At 44.0% G+C, this 21,409-nt stretch overlaps 4 protein-coding genes across 6 annotated transcripts; 3 read left to right on the forward strand and 1 right to left on the reverse strand.

Annotated features, from left to right (window-relative positions):
* The first annotated feature begins 452 nt into the window (after positions 1 to 452).
* On the forward strand, positions 453 to 9,887 carry ift88 (intraflagellar transport 88 homolog). The gene is made up of 24 exons (XM_088314763.1): positions 453 to 655; positions 776 to 838; positions 988 to 1,047; positions 1,177 to 1,230; positions 1,331 to 1,394; positions 1,488 to 1,557; positions 1,648 to 1,738; positions 1,825 to 1,929; positions 2,067 to 2,169; positions 2,765 to 3,111; positions 3,205 to 3,275; positions 3,340 to 3,426; positions 3,911 to 4,010; positions 4,358 to 4,444; positions 4,853 to 5,039; positions 5,123 to 5,231; positions 5,496 to 5,646; positions 5,846 to 5,961; positions 6,032 to 6,084; positions 6,305 to 6,370; positions 6,467 to 6,573; positions 8,483 to 8,546; positions 9,488 to 9,598; positions 9,666 to 9,887. Exons 1-24 carry the CDS (start codon positions 470 to 472, stop codon positions 9,785 to 9,787), a joined length of 2,574 nt encoding a protein of 857 aa, XP_088170889.1. The 5' UTR covers positions 453 to 469; the 3' UTR covers positions 9,788 to 9,887.
* Positions 9,888 to 9,898: 11 nt separating this feature from the next.
* il17d (interleukin 17d) lies at positions 9,899 to 11,832 on the forward strand. Its single transcript, XM_088314768.1, has 2 exons — positions 9,899 to 11,078; positions 11,506 to 11,832. The coding sequence occupies exons 1-2, from the start codon at positions 10,756 to 10,758 to the stop codon at positions 11,819 to 11,821; spliced, it is 639 nt and encodes a 212-aa protein (XP_088170894.1). The 5' UTR covers positions 9,899 to 10,755; the 3' UTR covers positions 11,822 to 11,832.
* Positions 11,833 to 12,312: 480 nt separating this feature from the next.
* LOC148323816 (intraflagellar transport protein 88 homolog) lies at positions 12,313 to 19,129 on the forward strand. Of its 3 annotated transcripts, none has more exons than XM_088314765.1 (25): positions 12,313 to 12,446; positions 12,533 to 12,604; positions 12,694 to 12,750; positions 12,923 to 12,976; positions 13,099 to 13,165; positions 13,267 to 13,336; positions 13,431 to 13,521; positions 13,688 to 13,792; positions 13,865 to 13,967; positions 14,162 to 14,508; positions 14,638 to 14,708; positions 14,793 to 14,879; positions 15,175 to 15,274; positions 15,357 to 15,443; positions 15,796 to 15,982; positions 16,066 to 16,174; positions 16,403 to 16,553; positions 16,763 to 16,878; positions 17,464 to 17,516; positions 17,597 to 17,662; positions 17,734 to 17,840; positions 18,083 to 18,149; positions 18,525 to 18,614; positions 18,690 to 18,824; positions 19,008 to 19,129. In XM_088314765.1, the coding sequence occupies exons 1-24, from the start codon at positions 12,366 to 12,368 to the stop codon at positions 18,809 to 18,811; spliced, it is 2,460 nt and encodes an 819-aa protein (XP_088170891.1). In that variant the 5' UTR covers positions 12,313 to 12,365; the 3' UTR covers positions 18,812 to 18,824; positions 19,008 to 19,129. The 3 variants fall into 3 exon arrangements, with proteins under 3 accessions (XP_088170891.1, XP_088170892.1, XP_088170890.1); XM_088314766.1 differs by having other exon boundaries at positions 12,315 to 12,446; positions 13,102 to 13,165; XM_088314764.1 differs by having other exon boundaries at positions 12,315 to 12,446; positions 13,102 to 13,165; positions 13,688 to 13,967.
* On the reverse strand, positions 18,830 to 21,136 carry eef1akmt1 (EEF1A lysine methyltransferase 1). Its single transcript, XM_088314767.1, has 4 exons — positions 20,822 to 21,136; positions 20,551 to 20,633; positions 19,420 to 19,712; positions 18,830 to 19,232 (listed from the first exon to the last, which is right to left on the reverse strand). The coding sequence occupies exons 1-4, from the start codon at positions 20,972 to 20,974 to the stop codon at positions 19,099 to 19,101; spliced, it is 663 nt and encodes a 220-aa protein (XP_088170893.1). The 5' UTR covers positions 20,975 to 21,136; the 3' UTR covers positions 18,830 to 19,098.
* Positions 21,137 to 21,409: the final 273 nt, after the last annotated feature.

Consider the following 21,409-nt stretch of genomic DNA (forward strand, 5'->3'; position numbering starts at 1 on the left):
ATTCACATTCACCTGTCATTCTTTATATAAATTGAAGTCTCAACTCGGTATGATAGCTTTAAATGTTCTCGGCATCATCTTGTATCCTAGCAACCACTAAAACGAGATTTGACCAATTAGGGTAATGCTAAATGATGATTGACGTGCAAGTGACCAATCGGGTCCAACCAAATTGTCCCGCCCATAAGGCATGCAAACCCCGTAGGGATTGAAAGCAAAAGCTCCTTGTCGAGTAGTTTCGTCTTTTCCACACATAATTTATAATTATTTACATTCACGTGTTATTTTAACATTAGTTTAAGACTGAAAATAAACGATTTTTAGCCTTAAAACGCCAGGTGCGGATTTGCCCCTCACGCTTGTATCATAGCAACAGCTTGAAACGAGTCTCGACCAGTGAGCGTGAAGCTCTGCACCGATTGACGCGCTGCAGGCGAATAATGGCTAGTAAAATTTCCTAGCCCCGCCCATGTCGCATGGAACTCTGGGATTGACAACAAACTCTTCTTGTCTATTATTTATATTCTCCCCACACCGACTATCGTTTCAAACTGACTCCTTTTCGGAAGACAAGATGGAAAATGTACATCTGGCGGTAGAAGAGGACGACATTTATTCGGGATACAACGACTACAACCCAACGTTTGACACCGAGGTTCGAGCCATGACGTAGTCTGCTACTACGCGTTAGCTAGCGTATAGGCTAGTTAGCTAAACAATTGAACATCGCTAACGTGTCAATTCGGGATAATAACGATGACTTTACCCATTAAAGGAGCTGGATAATGATGCGGGCTTCCAAGAGGCGGTTAGAACCAGTCATGGAAGAAGACCCCCGGTGAGTATACTGCACTGCAAATGACATTGTTTGTGTCATTAATATACAAAGGACCAACTCACACATTTCAATTTGTGCTAATCATAAATTAAGCGTGAGCAGGCCTCGTTATACTTATGAAGCACTTTTCACGTCTTCAATCTGTGCAGATGACGGCTAAATTTCCTGGCACTGCCGCAGGGGGGCGCCCTTTGCCTTCATCCTATGGGGTAAGTGGACGTTTTGAATATTTGATAATGATTTTAAAGGGTTCTCCTGGAAACTGCATTAAATTGTAAAAAGAAAATGCCTTTAAAGTCTTTTTCTTTCTGTCATTAACCTGACTTTTTGTTTTGTAGGCTCGGACGGCCATGACCTCCTCAATCGGTCGACCCATGACTGGAGCTGTATTGGTAGTTTTAGCGCGATTTGCGAACATGTTTTGCATAAAATTTTGCTATTGACTTAATGTCTATGTTAAACATTTTTGTACACTTTTTTGGGGGCTTTCAGGATGGAGCTTCTCGGCCCATGTCAGCGGTCAGAGCGGCAGGTTTCTCTTCGTCGCGAGCACGTGGTGAGTTTATTCAACAGTTATTGTCGAATAATGACCAACAACTTAGTATATCTACTGAATAAATAATTCGCTAATTCAATTTTTTTTCCACAGGCTCAGCTTTTGACCCTCTTGGCCAGTCTCGAGGCCCTGCACCCGCACTGGAGGAAAAGAGAGAGGATTTGTGAGTTGAGAGTTTGATTTGACTAATTTGGCGCAAGATTTTAAATAACCTACCTGTGATTTCGTCATCGTTGTTGTTGTTGTTGTCTAGGCCCGAGGAGAAGATCAGGCTCTTGGAGAAGAAAGTGAATGACTTAATCTCTGAGAGCTGCATGGCGCAAAGCACGGGCAACTCACAACTGGTCAGTCTCACTTGCATATTTAAAAAAAAAAAAAGAATAAATAGCGCACGTGCAGACTGGATTTTAGTTATTGTGAGTTTTTACAGGCTCTTGATAAGGCCAAAGAGGCTGAGAGGAAGGAGAGAGTATTAGTGAGGCAGAGGGAGCAGTCTGGCAATGCGGAACAAATCAACATGGATCTCACCTATGCTGTGAGTAGCTTTACTTGAAGCTTAGTGTTAATGCTCCACATTTGTTACTTCATTCCTGCCGACCATCTTACATCTTCACATCAGGCCAATTAGTGTCAGCAATGAGATGCTAATGTGTTTATTGTCTTCTCTGTCAGGTTCTACTCAATCTGGCCAACCAGTATGAAAATAATGAGATGTATCCAGAAGCTTTGAGCAGCTACCAACTCATTGTTAAGAACAAGATGTTCCCCAATGCAGGTGAGATTTGCATGCATCACGTCTTTACTGGAAAAAATCCTATTTCAAGACTTTAGTCAGACTTTGTCATATGTTTTTAAACCTTTTTTTTAGGATATTTCTAGTCAATAATTGTGGTTTAAGGAAAATGTTTTCTTTTTTTTTCTATAAAAAGTCTTTCACTTGTTGGACGTCTTTTTTGGTGGGAAAAGTCTTACAAGAATTTATAAATTAATTTTCCTTCAACAATATAATTCAATTTTTATTCCAAAATATTTTTCTGAGTAAAAAAAAATTATATTTTGTTTAAACAAGTGAAAGCTTTAAAAAATTTTACAAAAATAAAGTAAAATAAATACAGAATAAGGTGTAATGTAATGTTAATAATGTCAAAAATAATGTAAAATAATTTCTAAAATAATGTTTATTTTACAGAGAAAAAAAGTCAGATTTTGCTTTCTTGAAAGTGGTATTCCTTTTTTTTCCTTGTAATGTGACAAGTATAAAGTCACAATATTGGGAGACAAACTGCAAACACTTTTTGGATTTGTTTTGACTGCATCTCTCAAAAGCCGGTCTTGTGAGTGAGTCTGTTTTGTTGCTGTCGTGCGTTTAGGGCGTCTGAAGGTGAACATGGCCAACATCTGGGTGAAGCAGAAGAACTACCCCAAGGCCATCAAGTTGTACCGCATGGCGCTGGACCACATCTCGGACGACTACAAGGAGATGAGGATCAAGATCATGCAGAACATCGGCACCGTCTTCGTGCTGCTGGGCCAGTACTCGGACGCCGTGGCGTCTTTTGAGCACATCATGAGCAAGAGCGCCAACGTTAGGACCGGCTACAACCTGCTCCTCTGCTACTATGCCACCCGCGACGCCGAAGGCATGAAGAACGCCTTCCACAAGCTCCTCGCCGTACCCCTCCACGTGCAGCACGAAGACAAGTACATCGCCCCTAACGTGAGACAAACACTGGCATTGCCTTCTTTTGGAAAAGTTGCTGCCAAAAAAAGGCAAAACATGCGCTGAGTGGATTTCTGTGGTGTGTTTCAGGATGACGTCAGCTCTGACATGTTGATGGAGGCTATCAAGAATGACAAGCTGCACCAAATGGAGCGAGACTTGTAAGAAAAAAAAAGCAGCACATTTAAAAATATGGATAGCTCCCACATTCGTCGTCTCTCACAGGAAAGCTCGTGCTGAGAAATATGTGATGACAGCTGCCAAGCTCATCGCTCCAGCCATCGAGTCCTCTTTCGCCGCCGGATTTGACTGGTTTGTGTTTTGTTTTTACTTGTACAACAATGCAAACATAAATTACTTCCAGCCAGGGAAGGATTCTGCCACACTGAAAAGATTTCAAAATCAAAATATACTATAAGACTAAAGCTGCATTTTTACTAATGACATTCTTTTTTTCATGTATTAAATTGTAATCATGCAAGAAATTAGAAAATAAATAATATTCTGAAAAGAGTCTTTTTTCTTTTTTTTAACCGATTAGAAATTATGATTGAAAGTTGGTCTGTCTTGGATCTGTCTCAAATAGTCATGTTTTTAAAAAAGAAAAAATACATATGTTGAAGATGAAAAACATGTCTATTGCATTTAAAAGGTTTGACATGTTTCAAGATTAGTCATAATCTTGAAAAAAAAAACATTTTGTGAAATAAAAAAACTATTAGAATACTTTTTCTGGGGGGAATAATCAGAAATTTCACTTTCACTTCCACTTGTAATCTTTCCTGTGCATATGCAGGTGTGTGGAGATGGTGAAGAGCTCTCAGTACGTGGAGCTGGCCAACGACTTGGAGATCAACAAAGCCATCACTTACCTCCGACAGAAGGACTTCAACCAGGTGAGAGGAAAACGCACCTCAAACAAGTTGCTCACTTTGCTCCTTGTCTGCCGCATCTCGAGTATCAAACGGGATGTTTGTTTGCCAACATTTTGCTTACGTTTTCGTCTTCACCACAGCTTTCTGCTCATTCTCACTGACTCCATTCTTTCTGTCTTTTGCCCCCCCCCTTCCCATTCCGCCCTCCTCCCTCGCTCATCTGCATGCATAAGGCCGAGGTATGTGCGCCTTCCGCTTCCTTCATTGCATTTGGACGATTGTTTTGTCGTGATGCATCACTTGGCACAATTGGTATCAAAACTGGCTTTACTTTTGATCAGCCTGACATGTTTTGATGCGTTCAACAGGCAGTGGCCATACTGAAGACGTTTGAGAAGAAGGAGAGCAGAGTGAAAAGCGCCGCGTCCACCAATCTGTCTGCTCTCTTCTTTCTGGTATGTCTCGCGGTTTTAAAGGCAATTAAAAGAGACGTTGCAATTCATTTTGGTGACGCGACGGAGCAGTTTTTCAAATCAAAGTTCATAAGAACTTGAGTTCAACTTAAGACAATTGGGTACCGAATATATGCAAGTATAAATAAGTCCTTATGTGACAAGTATAAAGTCGTAACTTTTCTAAGCTTAATCATATTTTTCCAGTAAAGAAAATGTAATCCTACGGGAGTTTCATCCTATTTTGGTAAATTAAAAAAATGGCTTAAGGGAATTGATCCAGGTAGGAAATATGCAACCTTGATGGTCACTCAGCCCATACCATAACAACATTACGTTTGCTTCTGTTTGGATCTCAAAAGATGCAGTGGGGTACCTAATATTGTGGCCGTGTGTGGGCTTGTGTTCCAGGAGAAGGACTACGAGCAGGCCGAGCGCTACGCCGACCTGGCCATGAACGCAGACCGCTACAACCCCGGAGCTCTGGTCAACAAAGGCAACACCGAGTTTGTCAAGCAGGACTACGCCAAAGCGGCCGAGTTCTTCAAAGAAGCGCTGAGGAACGACTCCTCCTGCACCGAAGCGCTCAGGAACTTGGGTAACCTCAGAAAAGAAACGCATTCTTGTCGGCGCCTGCATTGTAGCAAAACGTGATTGTTGTTTTTGTCTCCGTTCACAAAGGTCTCACGTACAAGAAGCTGAATCGACCGGAGGACGCGCTGGACTGCTTCCTGAAGCTCCACGCCATCCTCAGAGACAGCGCCGAGGTCATGTATCAGCTGGCCGACACGTATCCTCCTTCAGTAATATATCACCATGAGGAAGGAAATTGGGGCACGTTTTTAGATATTTTATATATATTTTTTATTTTATTTGATATATTTTGGCTTTGTTAAAATTGTCCAAAATTTGACCTTTTTTTTTAAATGCGTAAAATAAGATTTAAAAAAAAAAAATTCGTTCCACCAAATATCGTTATCAGCACGGCCCTCCGACAATCCGGTGAGGCCTTTGCCGTTGTTCCGTGTGGTTTGCTAATCTTTAACGGCGCCAGCTACGAGCTCCTGGAAGACCCCCACCAGGCGGTGGAGTGGCTGATGCAGGTGATCAGCGTGGTGCCGAACGACCCCAAGGCTCTGGCCAAGCTGGGGGATCTGCACGACCTGGAGGGGGACAAGTCGCAGGCCTTGCATTACTACTGCGAGGTAACGGCGCACACACACAATAAATCTGAATTATTCGCTCATCAAAGTCCCACTCAAAATCGTTTAGTCGTGATTTGGGATGATGAACGATTGCGAACGCAGTCATTTCGGTCAGCCTAAAAAAAACATTTGGGGACTTTGTCCCAACGCAGCCTTCACCATGATGACATGGAAGCTGATGATGTCACTTCCTTGGCAGTCCTTCAGGCTGTTCCCCTGCAACATGGAGGTGATCGAGTGGCTGGCGGCCTACTACGTGCAGACGCAGCTCTACGAGAAGGCCATTCACTACTTTGACAGGGCCATCCTCGTGCAGTGAGTCGCCAAAGCAGCGGGATGTACGCCAATGATGGTTTTGTACGATTGAAACTGTTGTGTTCCTCAGACCGAGTGAGGTGAGGTGGCAACTTATGGTGGCCAGCTGTTACAGGAGAAGCGGTGAGTGGTGCGGCCATTTTGAGGTCTTGCCTCAATTATTATTTAAAATAAAATCTGCATTTTTTTTTTATCTTCCTTAAAAAGTGATTTCTGATTTTAATCATAATTCAAATTTTGTCTTAAAAAAAAACATAATCGGACAATCTGTCTGCAGAGTATATTCAGTTGCGTGTATTCCATCACTTTTGAGTAATAGCGCACATTTTCTTATTCTTTCCAGGAAACTACCAGAAAGCGCTGGACACTTACAAACAAATCCATCGAAAGTTCCCGGAAAATGTAGAATGTAATTCAACATCCTTCCACTTTCACACCATATGACTGCTATTAAACGTAAAGACGAACTCTATTTGTGCGTGTGCGTGTGTGCGTGTGTGTCCAGGTCTCCGCTTCCTGGTGAGGCTGAGTCAGGACATGGGCCTGCAGGAGGTCCAGGACTACACCACCAAGCTGAAGAAGGTGGAGAAGATGAAGGAGCTCCGAGAACAGGTCCGTAAAAATGGTTGTCGGCAGTGAGTCAAGTGCCGTTATCGAAATAGACAAAATATTAGAACGCGCTCTGGCGCTTGATGTCGTTTTAACATGTTGGTTCCCGCCCTTCCTGATTCAAAACATGTGTCCTCCTTTTGTGGGTCTGCTGGTCAAAAACGGGGTCAAAGGTCAGTGCAGCTCCACGCTGGAGATCACAAACATCTGTCTTCTTCTTTTTCTTCATTCTGCGGCGAGCTCACGCTTGACACCTGACTTGCACTATTGTCACAAAAATGTGGCTAGCAAAGTGGTCGTTTAAATCACCATTAAAACAGCTTTCATATAAAATGATGCAAATTTGTTACCAAAAGAGCATTATTTGTGCTGCGTAAATTGAGAGCAGGCAGACATTAGACGTAGGCAATTGTTGAATAACTCATTGGGATTGTTTTTTTTTTTTTAATGTGACTCAGACGTACTTATTCACATCTTTGTGTCACATGCTTGGACGCGCCATCCGTTTCATCATTGGCGCCATCCATCATCCGTCATCGACGCAGCCACTGCTGCGTGGGGTCCTCAATTACAACTTAAGAATATGTTCTACGCGCCTTTACTCGTCTAGACATGACATTCTGATTCATTAAGCGGTAAAATTCACCCGTTTTTAGCCAATTTCTAGCTCAACTTCAGAAATCCAGTGACCCGTGATTGGTCGTTACCTGAGCAACTGTGATGTCATTTTTAATCAACAGAAGTGACCAAATGGTCGCCCTCCGAGATGACTATCAACAGGTCTAAAAACCTCCCTTGACCCCCAAAAATTGCTCAGGTTAAATGACAAGAATTTGTCAGAAATAACCTGATGGGTCTGTCGAGAAAAACTTCCAAGTCCAGATCTGGACCGGAGTCTGCCTTTTGGGGACGTCTCTGAGCGAATAGCAGAACCACATGGCTCGGTCCTGCGCACATGTGCAGAGCCAGGAGCAAGTGACGGCGGGTACGAGGGATTTTGTCAAATCACAACCAGCTGCTCTCGAATGAGCTCACTCAATGCGCCGCATGACAAGCGACTGTGAACGAGCCAGAGAGCGAACTCACCCGTCCCCAAAATTCCCCCGCAGGTCCAACGTCTGCGACCGCAACGATGCGACTGGTTGAGCGTTAAAAATGCAAATCAAGTGATGTCGCAACATCATCACTGAAGCTTGTCAGCGCGGCGGCGGCGTGTTCCAAAAGTGTCGTCATGACTTTGATGTTGGCTTTGACTTGCTTTGTTTTCCATTCTGCTTGTGATTCCCACAAAAGTCATTGTGACATGATGAATGTGAGGAAAGCTCAGGTGTCAAACTCAATTTAGCTGCATGACTTTCACATCTGACGGTGCACTTTGTGGACCGCACGCGCAGTTTCGTTAACAGTGACGAGAGTTGACGCTTGTTGAAGTCTCATAATTGTCAGAAGACCCATGCGACATTCACTGAAGATTAAATTGTCCTTAATGTTAACAAAAAACACCAGGCGTTGACCAGAAATCACACATCAAAGACACTTAAGTCTACAATGGTTCCTTTATTTTTTTGATTAGCGATTTTGACTTCAAATGAATGTTAAGTGTTAACAGTATAAAGTCAATTAATTATTGTAGACCATTTTTAATTTAGTCTTCAGTGAACGTAACTGGTGTCGGACGAAACCTACAAAACCTTGTAGGTCCACATTTGGTCATATTTACATTTTTTCTTTCCATACGGTCAGTCAAAGACAGTTTAGTGTCGTTGGATATGACATACATTTTGGTGTCAGCCTTCAAGTCAACTCAACTTTATATTGAATTTTTATAAACTTTAAAGACAGTTTTATACGTGTTGTAAACATCAAATGCAATTTTGTTTTTAGCGAATATAACGCACATTTTCCTCTACAGAGGGTGAAATCGGCGCGAGAGGGCAGTTCCCGAGGTCGGAGAGAGGGCAGCGGCGGAAGTGCTGGTGAGTCCCCCCCTTTTTTTTTTTTTTTTTTTAAACACACTCAAGATTCATCTCACAAAGTCAACATCAAGTCAAACCTCCTGACGATTGAAGCCGTGACGGCTCATGTCAGATTTTTAAGCTTCATAGCTCACTTTTCCCATGCACCTGAACACACCTTCACAACACTGTGAGTGTGACTTTTTGTTGACTTATTGGACAGAAATCCAAATGTGAGAAACCTCGAATGTACCTGAGAGTTTTCCCTCTTTTCTGTAAAGTTTCCGTCACTTGTAGTCGTTCTGAGCTGGGATTCTGTGTAGGGGGGTGAAAAATGCACTCTTCATTTTCCCTTTTAAAGTGATGTGACCATTTTAATTATCCTTACAAAGTTCACCTCCTGTTTAAGAAGTACTAAAATAACTTTAATAGTACACAAACCCGAGTGGAGCTTCCTTATCATCCTTCTCGAGTTTCACTTCCAGTTGTGCAACACTCCGCATGTTGAGAAATAACTCTTGGAGATTTTTCTTCCCTGGCCGGAGTTCTCATTCTGAGGATTTATGCCAGAAGTTTGGGATGTTGAGGGAAGGCAGAATATCTCCTTTATTTTTTTTTTCCCAGCTTTACGTTACCATGGTTACCTGACTGCCACGTGTGCTGCTGCAGTCTGTCAGCACATTTTTTTCATTCACTTTTATGAACAAAAAGTCCTCTTGATTAATAGCTTTGACGTGGGAATGGAGTGCACACTTTGTACTTGAGAAATAAAATAGTTGACCACAAAATGATCTATTTTCACAAAAAAGAAAAAAGCTACACATTGTCTCCTAAATGCTATAATTGTTCAACAACAATGCAATACATTAGGGAATGAAAATGTGATATCTTGTCAGCAAAAGTCTACATGTGTTCACAAAACGGCAACTTTCGGCAAAAAAAAATCTGCGCCTCCGTTGCAGATAGCGGCCGCAGCAGCAGCAACGGCAACAAAGGCGAGCGTTTGGGCGCCCAGGTGATGACACTTCCTGCTTCCAGCGACCCTTACGAGAGCAGCAGCCCCAAACAACTCGGTGAGGACGCATGTCTCACTCTCTACGAGACGATGTTCGGGGGTTAACAAAAGCTGTCCGTGTGCAGACGCCTCCTACGTGGACCCGCTGGGGCCCCCGACGGAACGACCCAAGACGGGCGCCAAGGTGCGGCTGGACGATGACGACTTTGCTGATGACGACCTCGGAGACGAGCTGCTGCCTGAGTAGCTTTGTCACATACTTAAAAAAAAACGGATCTCATCTGGTTTGAGCACGAACGTCACCAACACCGGTTTCACCCGTCAGCATGAAATTGGGCAGACATATCTACCAGTGAAAAAGTATCGCTTACCCACCCGTGTCTGAAATTGAATGGTAAGTAGGTGGATCATTTTGGTTTGAAGCAGCCATTCCGGGGACAAATTCTGTGAAAACAGGTCTAAGAATATAGGATGTACTTGTTTATCGTAACAGGGAGCACCAAAAAGTCTCAACGACCCATACACAAAACTGAACAGAAAGTCGGCCATTTTGGTTTGAATTGCAGCCCCTCAAATGAGACGTTTCGCCAAGGCTGTGATCGCAACAGCATGTCAAAGTGTGATCGTCATTTGAGGATTTGCCATGGAAGGGGTTGTGCTTTATTTGTACCTTGAATTATTTTTGTATTTGTGTAAATTATTCTTGTATAATTAAAGTGGAAAAACATATCTAAACATTGTCCACAAACAAGCTGCAATAGTGCCGTTGACCCTTTGAATTATTGGAAATGCCTCTACCCTTTACTGTCAAACTAAACATAAAATATATATATATTTCCACTTTGTGCCATTAAATCTCTAAGATAGCTTTGCAGAATTTTTGGGCACATAATAAATTTAACTTGAAACTGAAAAACTTTGGATCCCACGCCATTGTGTACTTAATAAAGCGGCTTGTATGAGTAAATTCACATTAAATTCGATCATCCATAATCACCAAAGTTGAAGTCACAGTTGATCCAAGGCAGGCAGCCACGCACAGCTGCTCCCAGTGTGCACCTCCCACTCCCGCGCGAGATTTATTTTCCTTTATTAGCGGCGCAGAGGACAGAAGCTCTCACTTGCACTCGGAGCCCCAAGTTGAGGCGCTGACAGAGCGATGAGACCATTTGTTCCCACTTGAGTCGTCGGAGTCGACACACCGGGAAGCTCGTCATGCCCCCCGGGCTCCGCGTCGTGATCCCGGCGGTTGCCGCGCTGCTGCTACTCGCCGCCGGCGCCGCCGCGGTGGGTGGCCGCGTGAGGAAGAAGGTGGCCCGGACTCGCTCGTGTCTGGACCTTCCAGAGGAGATCCTGGAGCAGATGTTCGGTCGGCTCTCGGTCGGGGTGCTGAGCGCCTTCCACCACGCCCTGCAGCTGGAGCCCCGAGACAGGGTCAACCTCAGCTGCCCCAGCGCCGCCTCCGCGCGCTCATTGTCGGCGGAGAGCAAGAGCAAGCTCCCGGTCAACCTGCTCAGCGTCTCCCCCTGGGCCTACAGGTGACAACTGCTGCGCCCCAAATTTTATTGTTTATATTTATATCATATCGTTATCTGTTAAATTTTTAGACTCGCCAGCATCATCGAGTATTGATGTCATGTTTACATTCATGACAAATTCATGTTTTTGTATCACTTTAAGATGGCACAAGATCCACATCATATCATTAGTTGTTATATTATTGCATTCTTTTTTTTTTTTAAATCGCTACATTGTAATACTAATTGGTATTGTTGTAACAAAACTGTATGCTGACATCATATTGTGAGTAACTTTGTGATCCCCACACTTAGAACACTATTGTTGCGGAGCAAAATATCGATATTGGTGTATTGGATCGATACATCAACTATTACTATCGCGATTGTCTGTATTGTTTCGAAATACGGTATTGACCCACAGTGTCTGTTGTCTGCCTGTTTTCAGGATCTCTTACGACCCTAGCCGATACCCTCGTCACATCCCGGAGGCTTACTGCCTGTGTAAAGGCTGCCTAACCGGACCTCAGCGGCACGAGAGCCAGCATTACCGCAGCACTCCTGTCTACGCGCCCTCCGTGGTCCTCAGGAGGTCCGGTTCTTGCGTCGGAGGCCGCCACTCGTACTCGGAGGTATACGTGTCCATCGCGGTGGGCTGCACTTGTGTGCCCCTGCTAGACAAGGACGTGGCCTTCCAGAACGCCACCCGGACTCTGGACTCTTGGAGTACGGCAAAGACCAAAGCTGCACGCTCATGGGGATGAAGATAAGTTGCTGCTCATGAAATGAAGTACATCGGCATAGCTCATACTTTATGTAAATAATAATCAACTGTTCCGTATGGAGTCAATTAAATAAGTACATTTCTAACGATTTGTCTATTTTTTAATTCATTTGAAAAATATATATCCAATAGTTTATTAATAGGACGTTACCTTTCTCATACTTAAAAATGATAGTGCTCGAGCGCCGCCATGTGGACAAGATGTGTATTAACCTCGCATGTTTGCGGACACGCGCGCGCACTGACACGATACTCACGAGACAAACACGCGAACACACACAACGCTCATGCGATGAGCACGCGCACACTCACACGCACACTCACACATACGCGGGTTGTTTACATCACCAATGCTCACGTGACGTCACAGAAGCTGCTCAAGAGATTGAATAAAGTTCCAACTGGTGACATCATAAAGATGGCCCGCCTCCTTGATTTCTGATTATTCTAATTCCATTTGTGTTGATCTTAATGGCGCACACCACCCTTGTCGGCTTCATTAAAAGCACCTTAAAGAGACACAAATGAACAATCGGCATTTGAGCATGAAGGAGGACGACCTCTATTCAGGCTACAACGACTATAATCCACTTTTTGACTGCAAGGTGGGTGAACTCTCCTTTTTTTATTGTTTTATTTCATATTTAATCACTATAATGTCTACCTGATGTGCTATTTTTCATTTTTGAAGGAATTGGAAAATGATACCAGCTTCCAAGAAGCAATCAAGAGCAATCGGGGCAAAAGAGTACATTTACAACCAGTCTGTATTCTCATTATTGTTGTTATTATTATTAAAGCTGCGTGCTGGAAAGCATATTGAAGCTATGTCCTCTCTCATTTTCCATCTAGATTAATGGGCATGCTGACTCTACCACTGGGGGGCGACCTTTAACTTCTTCCTCTGGAGTAAGTTTTACACGTGTGTCTATGTATGTCGTTTTTGTTTCATTGACATATTTGTGTATATATGTGTGTGTGTGTGACTTGTGTTTGTGTCTCATATATCCATGTTTGAGTGTGCTGTTTGTATGTGTTATGACAGCCCATGTCAACATAAAAAAGATTTTTTTTTTGATAGAGTCGTACTCCCATGCCGCCATCAGCAAGTCGACCAGTGACAGCAGCTGTACAAGTAAGCCATGCTAATGTAAAAAAAAAAAACACACGGGACTCCAAATAGAGCCTTGGGGCACCCCAGGGAGAAAGATCCTGACGGAATTTTTTTAAATGATTGAACAATTTGTTTGACGACAGCAGAGTGGACCAGCTCGCCCCATGTCCGCAATCAGTGCTGCAGGTTACTCCTCCTCTCCCACACGATGTGAGTTCAACCCAATCACCTTTTTCAAATTGTTATTGGATAATAATATTCGAACCTATTGTGAAATAGAAATATAAGTGCCTTTTTTTTTGTCATTTCAGGCCCAAACTTTGATCCTCTGGGCCAGTCCAGAGGCCCCGCCCCCCCTCTAGAAGAAAAGAAGGACGACACGTGAGTAGACACGTTGGCTCCCTCCTGTTTTAGCCGTGACGGTTACCGTGATGTCCGACTCGTGTCTCGTGTCTTGCCCTTGTCGTCTTCATAGGCCCGAAGAGAAGATCAAACTCTTGGAGAAGAACGTGAACGACTTGATCACCGAGAGTTGCATGGCGCAAAGCACGGGCAACTCACAACTGGTCAGACGCTCGTCAAAGTGGCGATCAGTCACCACTTTTCGATAATCGTGTTTTGTATTTGCGATTGGAGAAAATCTTTTAATAGTTGCCTTTTGTTGTGACTTCTCTGTATATAAAAAAAAGAAAAAAACAGCAATCGGAATTTGTGCTCCCTGCGTTTTGACAGGCGCTGGAGAAGGCCAGAGAAGCCAGAAGGAAGGAGAGCGCGCTGGTGAGACAGAGGGAACAGTCTGGAAACGCCGAACAAATCAACGTGGATCTCACCTACGCCGTGAGTGAGCCTCCAATCGGGCCCTCATGTCATCGTTGGACGCTAACGTGTGCCGTTGTCTTCGTGCGTCAGGTTCTGCTCAATTTGGCGAACCAGTATGAAAACAATGAGATGTACCCAGAGGCCCTGAGCAGCTACCAAGTCATCATCAAAAATAAAATGTTCACCAACGCAGGTCAGCCATAGCGTCTTGAGACTTATTTCAAGTGATATTGGCTTCACGAACCGAAAATTCTAAATAACCCAACTTTATTATCATCATTATTTGAATTTTCATCGACTGAATTTCATGTCATTGAGTCAAACTGGCTTTGAGGGCAAAATGTTCAGAGTCCACCTGCTCATGTTTTGTTGCTGTCGTGCGTTTAGGGCGTCTGAAGGTGAACATGGCCAACATCTGGGTGAAGCAGAAGAACTACCCCAAGGCCATCAAGTTGTACCGCATGGCGCTGGACCACATCTCGGACGACTACAAGGAGATGAGGATCAAGATCATGCAGAACATCGGCACCGTCTTCGTGCTGCTGGGCCAGTACTCGGACGCCGTGGCGTCTTTTGAGCACATCATGAGCAAGAGCGCCAACGTTCGGACCGGCTACAACCTGCTCCTCTGCTACTATGCCACCCGCGACGCCGAAGGCATGAAGAACGCCTTCCACAAGCTCCTTGCCGTACCCCTCCACGTGCAGCACGAAGACAAGTACATCGCCCCTAACGTGAGACAAACACCTTGCACGTGTGTGTGTGTTTGGACCAAGCACTGAATAATTAGTCGACAAAAACTAAGGAAGCGACTAAAACTAGAATTGAAAAAAAAAAAGTATAAAGATCGTGGTATGTTTCAGGATGACATCAAATGCAACATGTTGATGGAGGTCATCAAGAACGACAAGCTGCACCAAATGGAACGCGACTTGTAATGTTGCGTTCCAACACATTGCATTTTTTAGCATTTTAGCAATACTCGTTCCAAATCAATGTGTCCGAATATTTCCCTCAGGAAAGCTCGCGCTGAGATGTATGTGATGACCTCCGCCAAGCTCATCGCTCCGGCCATCGAGGCTTCTTTTGCTGCTGGATTTGACTGGTTGGTTGATTTTTATTTTTATAATTTTTAATTTTATAATTTTAATTTCATTTTAAATAATTAAATCAGTACAAGAGCATTTTAGAAAATAAAATTCTTTTTATTAATTATAGGTATGGGAAAAGATTATCCTGCAGTTTTAAACCTGGCTTTTTAGAAACATTTGACACAAAAAATAAAATGCTTTCTAAAGGTGACTTTGGGGTAGGCGTTTAATACATGGATGCCTTTTTTTTTTTCGCTTCCAACCTGCTTTGCTGCGTAAAAGTGTGCTGACACTCGTTTTGTGTGACAGGTGCGTGGAATTGGTGAAGAACTCTCCGTATGTGGAGCTCGCCAACGACCTGCAATTGAAAAAGGCCATGACCTTCTTCCGACAGATGCACTTTGACCAGGTGAGACGCACCTTGAAGGCTCCGGACACATCCCGAATAAGCGCGGCGCGATGTTGCCTGACGTGCAGTTTTTGTTGGGTAGGCCATGAAAATTCTGAAGGAAGTTGCCAAGCAGGACAGCAAAGTCAAAAGCGCCGCTGCCAACAACCTCTCCAGCCTCTTCATCCTGGTATGACATTTTAATCATGCATTCATTCTACGTTTGATGTTTAGTTTGACAGGAAATCCCAAAATTTTCATTACATTTCTATTATTTTTGTCAGATTCAATTTATTTCTGTAACCACTGTGGGGGATTTTTTTCTTTCCTGAACAAAGTGGTACCAACTATTTTGTTCTTCTGCGTTTCTTACAACATACAACATTTTGCAATCATCACTCTGAATTTGGTCACAATTAAAATCAGCCAATAGTTGCCGTCCAAACATGCCCTTGGTTCTCCAAAAGATCCAGCAACTTTTAACTTGTGGTACCTGTCATTGCTGGAAATAAAAGGTTCCAAATTTGCTGTTGTGGTTCCAGGAGAAGGACTACAAGCAGGCCGAGCACTACGCCGACCTGGCCATGAACGCAGACCGCTACAACCCGGGAGCCTTCGTGTGCAAAGGCAACACCGAGTTTGTCAAGCAGGACTACGCCAAAGCGGCCGAGTTCTTCAAAGAAGCGCTGAGGAACGACTCCTCCTGCACCGAAGCGCTCAGGAACTTGGGTAACCTCCGAAAAGAAACACATTCTTGTCGGCGCCTGCATTGTAGCAAAACGTGATTGTTGTTTTTGTCTCCGTTCACAAAGGTCTCACGTACAAGAAGCTGAATCGTCCGGAGGACGCGCTGGACTGCTTCCTGAAGCTCCACGCCATCCTCAGAGACAGCGCCGAGGTCATGTATCAGCTGGCCGACACGTATCCTCCTTCAACATAATCACAAAAAAAAAAAATCATACACTGAAAAAGTTGCCTTGGTTTCCCATAGAAATACAATATTTTGCCATTAAAACTCTTCAGTAGAACACAGAAATGCATGACTGACCCTGAAATCGGAATCTTTATCTTGGCAAGACCTGTTGGAACGTTCCAACTTTATGGGAGCAATTTTCTTTTTCTTTGGGTTTTTATCTTTAACGGCGCCAGCTACGAGCTCCTGGAAGACCCCCACCAGGCGGTGGAGTGGCTGATGCAGGTGATCAGCGTGGTGCCGAACGACCCCAAGGCTCTGGCCAAGCTGGGGGATCTGCACGACCTGGAGGGGGACAAGTCGCAGGCCTTGCATTACTACTGCGAGGTAACGGCGCACACACACACAATAAATCTGAATTATTCGCTCATCAAAGTCCCACTCAAAATCGTTTAGTCGTGATTTGGGAGCCGGGAATGATGAACGATTGCGAACGCAGTCATTTCCGTCAGCCTAAAAAAAACATTTGGGGACTTTGTCCCGACACAGCCTTCACCATGATGACATGGAAGCTGATGATGTCACTTCCTTGGCAGTCCTTCAGGCTGTTCCCCTGCAACATGGAGGTGATCGAGTGGCTGGCGGCCTACTACGTGCAGACGCAGCTCTACGAGAAGGCCATTCACTACTTTGACAGGGCCATCCTCATGCAGTGAGTCGCCAAAGCAAAATGAAGACAATTTCCCAGGAATCACATCTACACTTACATTGTGTCACATTTTATTTTATTTTGTATCCATTTTCCATAAATTTGTGTTTTCACCAAAGAAAAAAAACGTAACTCGCAAAATTTGGACATGCATTTTTAAGTGTTCATGATTAGAACAAGACAAAGTGAACATAAATATGAAAACATAAAATGAACATTTTGTTTACAGAAATCAAAACAATCAAATGCAAGAATATATTAAAAAAAAAAAGTCCAAGTGATGTTTTTAAAATGGATTTTATATATAATTATTTTGAGAAATATAGTAAAAGCATAAAATCCATACATTTAAAAACAATTATACCAAATATAAATGAAACAGTAAATGACCCCAAAATAATTGGGGAATTTTTTTCCCCCAAAATATTTTGAACACTGCATTTAAAAAATAATGTTTGTCCCGTTAGAAAATAAGCAAAGCAGGAAAAAAAAGGAAATGTTTGAAGAAATTTGTTGACACCCCCCCCCTATTTCTTCCTTCAAAAACGTTGAAGTTGAAATTGTGCTTTGTTTGTTTGTGTTCCTCAGACCGAGTGAGGTGAGGTGGCAGCTGATGGTGGCCAGCTGTCACAGGAGAAGCGGTCAGAAAGGACATCTCCAAACGTCTTGCGCACGCTTCCACATCACGCCAACACTCTCAACGCTTGCCTTTTCTTTTCAGGAAACAGCCAGAAAGCGCTTGAAACCTGCAAAGAAATAAACCGCAAGTTCCCCGAAGATGCGCAATGTAAGACAGCCTTTGCCTGCTTCACTCGTTCAAACAACTCATTATTATTATTATTATTTTTGTGTGTGGAGGTCTCCGCTTCCTGGTGCGACTGTGTCAGGACATGGCCCTCAAGGAAGTCCACGACTTCGCCGGCAAACTCAAGAAGGTGGAGAAGATGAAGGAGCTCAGAGAACAAGTATGCAGACAAAAATGTTTGGGACATTTGGAAAAAGATTTTGCTGAATTCAGAATCTGCCATTGATTTTTTTCCCCCACTTAGTCAGAGTCAAATGTGACCTTTTGTGAGCAAATTAAGGACCACATTTTAAGGCAGAATATATCGTGTTGCAGCGTAGTGCAATCAAAGCCAAATTGTTTCACAGCCCAATGTAGCATTTTCGATATGCACTCGATCCGACGATCATCTTTTTTCTCCAGAGAGCAAAGGCAGACCGAGAAGGAAGTACAAGAAGTCGAAGAACAGACAGCGCCGACACCACGACGGGTCAGTACGAGTGTACGACTCCTTCAACAATACGACATTGTCACTTCTCATGCAATATCATCACCGCGCGGGCCCGATCGATTTAATTGACTTCTTTTTGCGCTTTCAAAATTGGCAACAATTGGCTGTGAACCATGAAATCTAATTGATTTTTCAAAATAAGACATTAGACAAAACATGTTTAACATCTTTCTCACCAGGAACAAATACGTAATTCATTTGTTTGTGGTGTTTCTGCACTGACAATTTATTATAATGACCCTTTTTTTAATTTAGGGATGAAATGCAAACTTTGAACACAAAAAGTAGACATCAATGAAATTCAATATTTGTAATGTGTGCGTGTGTGTCCCGCATTTTTCTCTCTCGTTTCAGAGAGCTTTCCCAAAGGTGAGCGTTCCCCCATGATGTCACTTCCTGCCTCCAGCGAGCTTTACGAGAGCGGCGGCAGCCCCAAAGAACTGGGTGCGTAACGTCGAGCTCGCAAACGCTCAATTGGCACAAACGAACGTCTCACACGGGGGCCATCTTGTGTTACAGACGCGTCCTACGTGGACCCGCTGGGCCCGCTCGCCAACCAGCCCAGAACCGGAGCCAAGAAGCGGGTGGACGACGACGTCTTTGCCGGAGAGGACCTCAGCGACGAGCTGTTGCCGGAATAGAAAACTTCATCTTGTATGTTGGACTTTCAAAATGGCCAGCCGCAGCTTCACTTTAATAGCCAGAAATTTTATCCATCTATAAACAATATACACTTTTGGAAAATACAGGGGCACATATTACAAATATGTTGTTGTACATAATACGGTGAAATGTGCAGATTGAAAATATGATTGACATTTTTGCCCTCTTTTCCAGCATTTTCCTTTTGATGGATGGTCATCAGCCTTTAAACGCATCACTGCAACCTTCTGGAGAGTCCCCGCCCCCGCCCGCCGGTTCCCGCCAATCAACAGGACAGCAGCGGCGACGGATAGTTGACGAAACATCGGAAGTCGTTGGACAAGTTGCGCTCGTGCAGAGGCAGGAAGTGGCACACTTTCACGCCCAGAAGTTCCTTGGCCAGATTCTCCATGACGGCACCTGACAAAACAAGACAATAAAATGCTCATTATGCTAAGCTAAATGCTAACGCAACACTTCGCGTCTTGGAATATGTTTTTGGAGTCATTTTTGCAACATGCAACTTTGAATATTTGTAAAATGAAGTTTAAAGATCTTGTTAAACATCAAAAACACGTGCACATTATGCATTTGTTTCATCTGGAACCTGTGCACAGCAGCACTTTTCCTTTGCTGAGGTACTTGACGGTCTGGGCCACTTTGGTGAGACACTCCTCCGAGAGGTAAGGCGGGTCGGCCAGGACCACGTCGAAGCTGCCGGCCGCCACGCCGCGCTCCGCGAACGCCAGCGGCTGATTGAAGTCGTAGAAGATGAAGTCGTCGCCGTAGATGGAAAAGCGGCGGTCGTACTCCAGAACCGACACGGCCGCGGGACCGCCGCCAGGGCCGCGCAGCTGCTTAAGCTTCTGGTAAACGCTGGGGGCGCTCACGCACGCGACCCTGCAGCGCAAATCAGACGATATGGTTGACATCCGTCCTTTGATTAGACGAGCCGCTTCTCGCGAGGGTCGCGGGGGTGCTGGCGTCTATCCCAGCTGTGTTCAGACAATACGCGGGGTACACCCTGAACTGGTTGCCAGCCAATCGCAACCATCCGCGCTCACACTCATACCTAGGGGCAATTTAGAGTGTCCAATCAACCTGCCATGCATGTTTTGGGAATGTGGTAACCCTTGTTGCAAACCCTAACCCTAGTTACAAATTTTTCCAGCTAGGGTTAGTATACGAGCTAGGGCACTGTCATAGATTTGGGGCCCCATGAAAAGAAATCATACTTCTTATTTTGTCAGGATTATAATTTTTTGGGGGCCCTTCTGGGCCATAGGAATCCTTCTCCTTATTCCTCCCTTTTCAGCACCATACATACAAGCTTTAGTAGAGGTTGGACAATGCTTATGTTTAATAATGGAATACCATGATGGCTTTTGTTGGGGGCTGTGTAGGTGACATCTGGAAATTCTGCGACAAAGTTCCTGCACTAAAATACGGCATCTGGAGGTAGTATCTTTTTTGTAAGCAATGTGTGAGTCCTGCCGAACAAGTACAATTTAAAAAACTGACACTTCTAGCCTCTTCTGGGTAGTGTGTGAAAGGCAGATGCAGGGACCAAATTCTCCCACCAATTATTTCGCATTTGGTAGTAAATTAGTCGCACAAACCTGATACTGACATTATGTAATTATGTGATTGTGGGATGGAGTGTCGATGTGAAAGGCAATCACCACAAGATCCCCAGTCTCTGCGTTAAAGGCATGAATGCTTGCTTGTTTTTGTTTACCTTCCTCCTTCGCCAGCTTGGTGCAGAAGCTCCTCAGCCAATCGTGTTGCCGTGTCGTCGGTGTACCAGAACTGACTCATCCTCTTCACAAACACAACAAAAGTATCATTCACTTTAAATTCACTTCATTGCCTATAAAACGTCCTCGGTTTGCGATGAGGTTACGGAAGAAGTCAGCGACGTAACTCAAATCAAAGTAACGATCTCGGGTAATCTCCACGCGTCGTATGTCGGGACAAAATTGGTGTAACAATAGCAGTTTGTCGTTTACCCAGTCTTCGCTTACGGCTCCCACAGCAAAGTGGTCCGCGTCTGTGGAAGGGTGGTCGCGGGTGTTCTCGCTTCGGGTCTCGTCGTAAAACTCCTGCAGAGCCGCCAGAGTGTGAGCCGACAGCGTCGGGACGTCATCGTCAGTGTCGCTCATCTTTTAACGACGGAGAATGACGCTGACTGATTTTTTTTGTCTATTCTGGGAAGTGCATTACGGTCAGTTCATATTGTTGATAAGAAAAAGCGTGGAAGTGTCCATCTACAACCACGCGTGGGGAATCGCACAATGATGACGTCACGCCACAACAGCCAACGGGTGGAGAGTAAACAATGGCGCATGCACGTGAGACGTTAATTTCGCCACGGAAAACTCAAGTGACAAGCTGCAAAATAGTCGTAACGGCGTCCTAATACTTGACATTTAACTTAGTCACACTCGAATCTATAAATATATTTCTTTTGGATTTTATCTTGTTTGTTACCTCCTTTGTTGGTCGTCCGATCCAGCAACTTTAGGAAAAAATTCCCTGAGTTGAGGCAAATGAAAATACAATCTTATTATAGGCTGAATATGTAATTTTATATTTAT

This window comes from Idiotropiscis lumnitzeri, chromosome 14 (genome assembly GCF_059441095.1).
Source record: "Idiotropiscis lumnitzeri isolate Australia: NSW breed Sydney's pygmy pipehorse chromosome 14, RoL_Ilum_1.0, whole genome shotgun sequence".
Classification (NCBI taxonomy): domain Eukaryota; kingdom Metazoa; phylum Chordata; class Actinopteri; order Syngnathiformes; family Syngnathidae; genus Idiotropiscis; species Idiotropiscis lumnitzeri.

What these genes read in the sequence shown, in the direction of transcription:
- ift88 (XM_088314763.1), top strand. Translation starts at nt 470, where the DNA reads ATGTCGCATGGAACTCTGGGATTGACAACAAACTCTTCTTGTCTATTA. An exon ending in CGAAGCGCTCAGGAACTTGG is followed by an intron (nt 5,040 to 5,122) that starts GTAACCTCAGAA and finishes CCGTTCACAAAG; the next exon opens with GTCTCACGTACAAGAAGCTG. An exon ending in GACAGGGCCATCCTCGTGCA is followed by an intron (nt 5,962 to 6,031) that starts GTGAGTCGCCAA and finishes TGTGTTCCTCAG; the next exon opens with ACCGAGTGAGGTGAGGTGGC.
- il17d (XM_088314768.1), top strand. Translation starts at nt 10,756, where the DNA reads ATGCCCCCCGGGCTCCGCGTCGTGATCCCGGCGGTTGCCGCGCTGCTG. An exon ending in GTCTCCCCCTGGGCCTACAG is followed by an intron (nt 11,079 to 11,505) that starts GTGACAACTGCT and finishes GCCTGTTTTCAG; the next exon opens with GATCTCTTACGACCCTAGCC.
- LOC148323816 (XM_088314764.1), top strand. Translation starts at nt 12,366, where the DNA reads ATGAACAATCGGCATTTGAGCATGAAGGAGGACGACCTCTATTCAGGC. An exon ending in AAAGAGTACATTTACAACCA is followed by an intron (nt 12,605 to 12,693) that starts GTCTGTATTCTC and finishes TTTTCCATCTAG; the next exon opens with ATTAATGGGCATGCTGACTC. An exon ending in TCTCCAGCCTCTTCATCCTG is followed by an intron (nt 15,444 to 15,795) that starts GTATGACATTTT and finishes TTGTGGTTCCAG; the next exon opens with GAGAAGGACTACAAGCAGGC.
- eef1akmt1 (XM_088314767.1), bottom strand. Translation starts at nt 20,974, where the DNA reads ATGAGCGACACTGACGATGACGTCCCGACGCTGTCGGCTCACACTCTG. An exon ending in GAGCCGTAAGCGAAGACTGG is followed by an intron (nt 20,634 to 20,821) that starts GTAAACGACAAA and finishes GTGTTTGTGAAG; the next exon opens with AGGATGAGTCAGTTCTGGTA. An exon ending in CAAGCTGGCGAAGGAGGAAG is followed by an intron (nt 19,713 to 20,550) that starts GTAAACAAAAAC and finishes TTTGCGCTGCAG; the next exon opens with GGTCGCGTGCGTGAGCGCCC.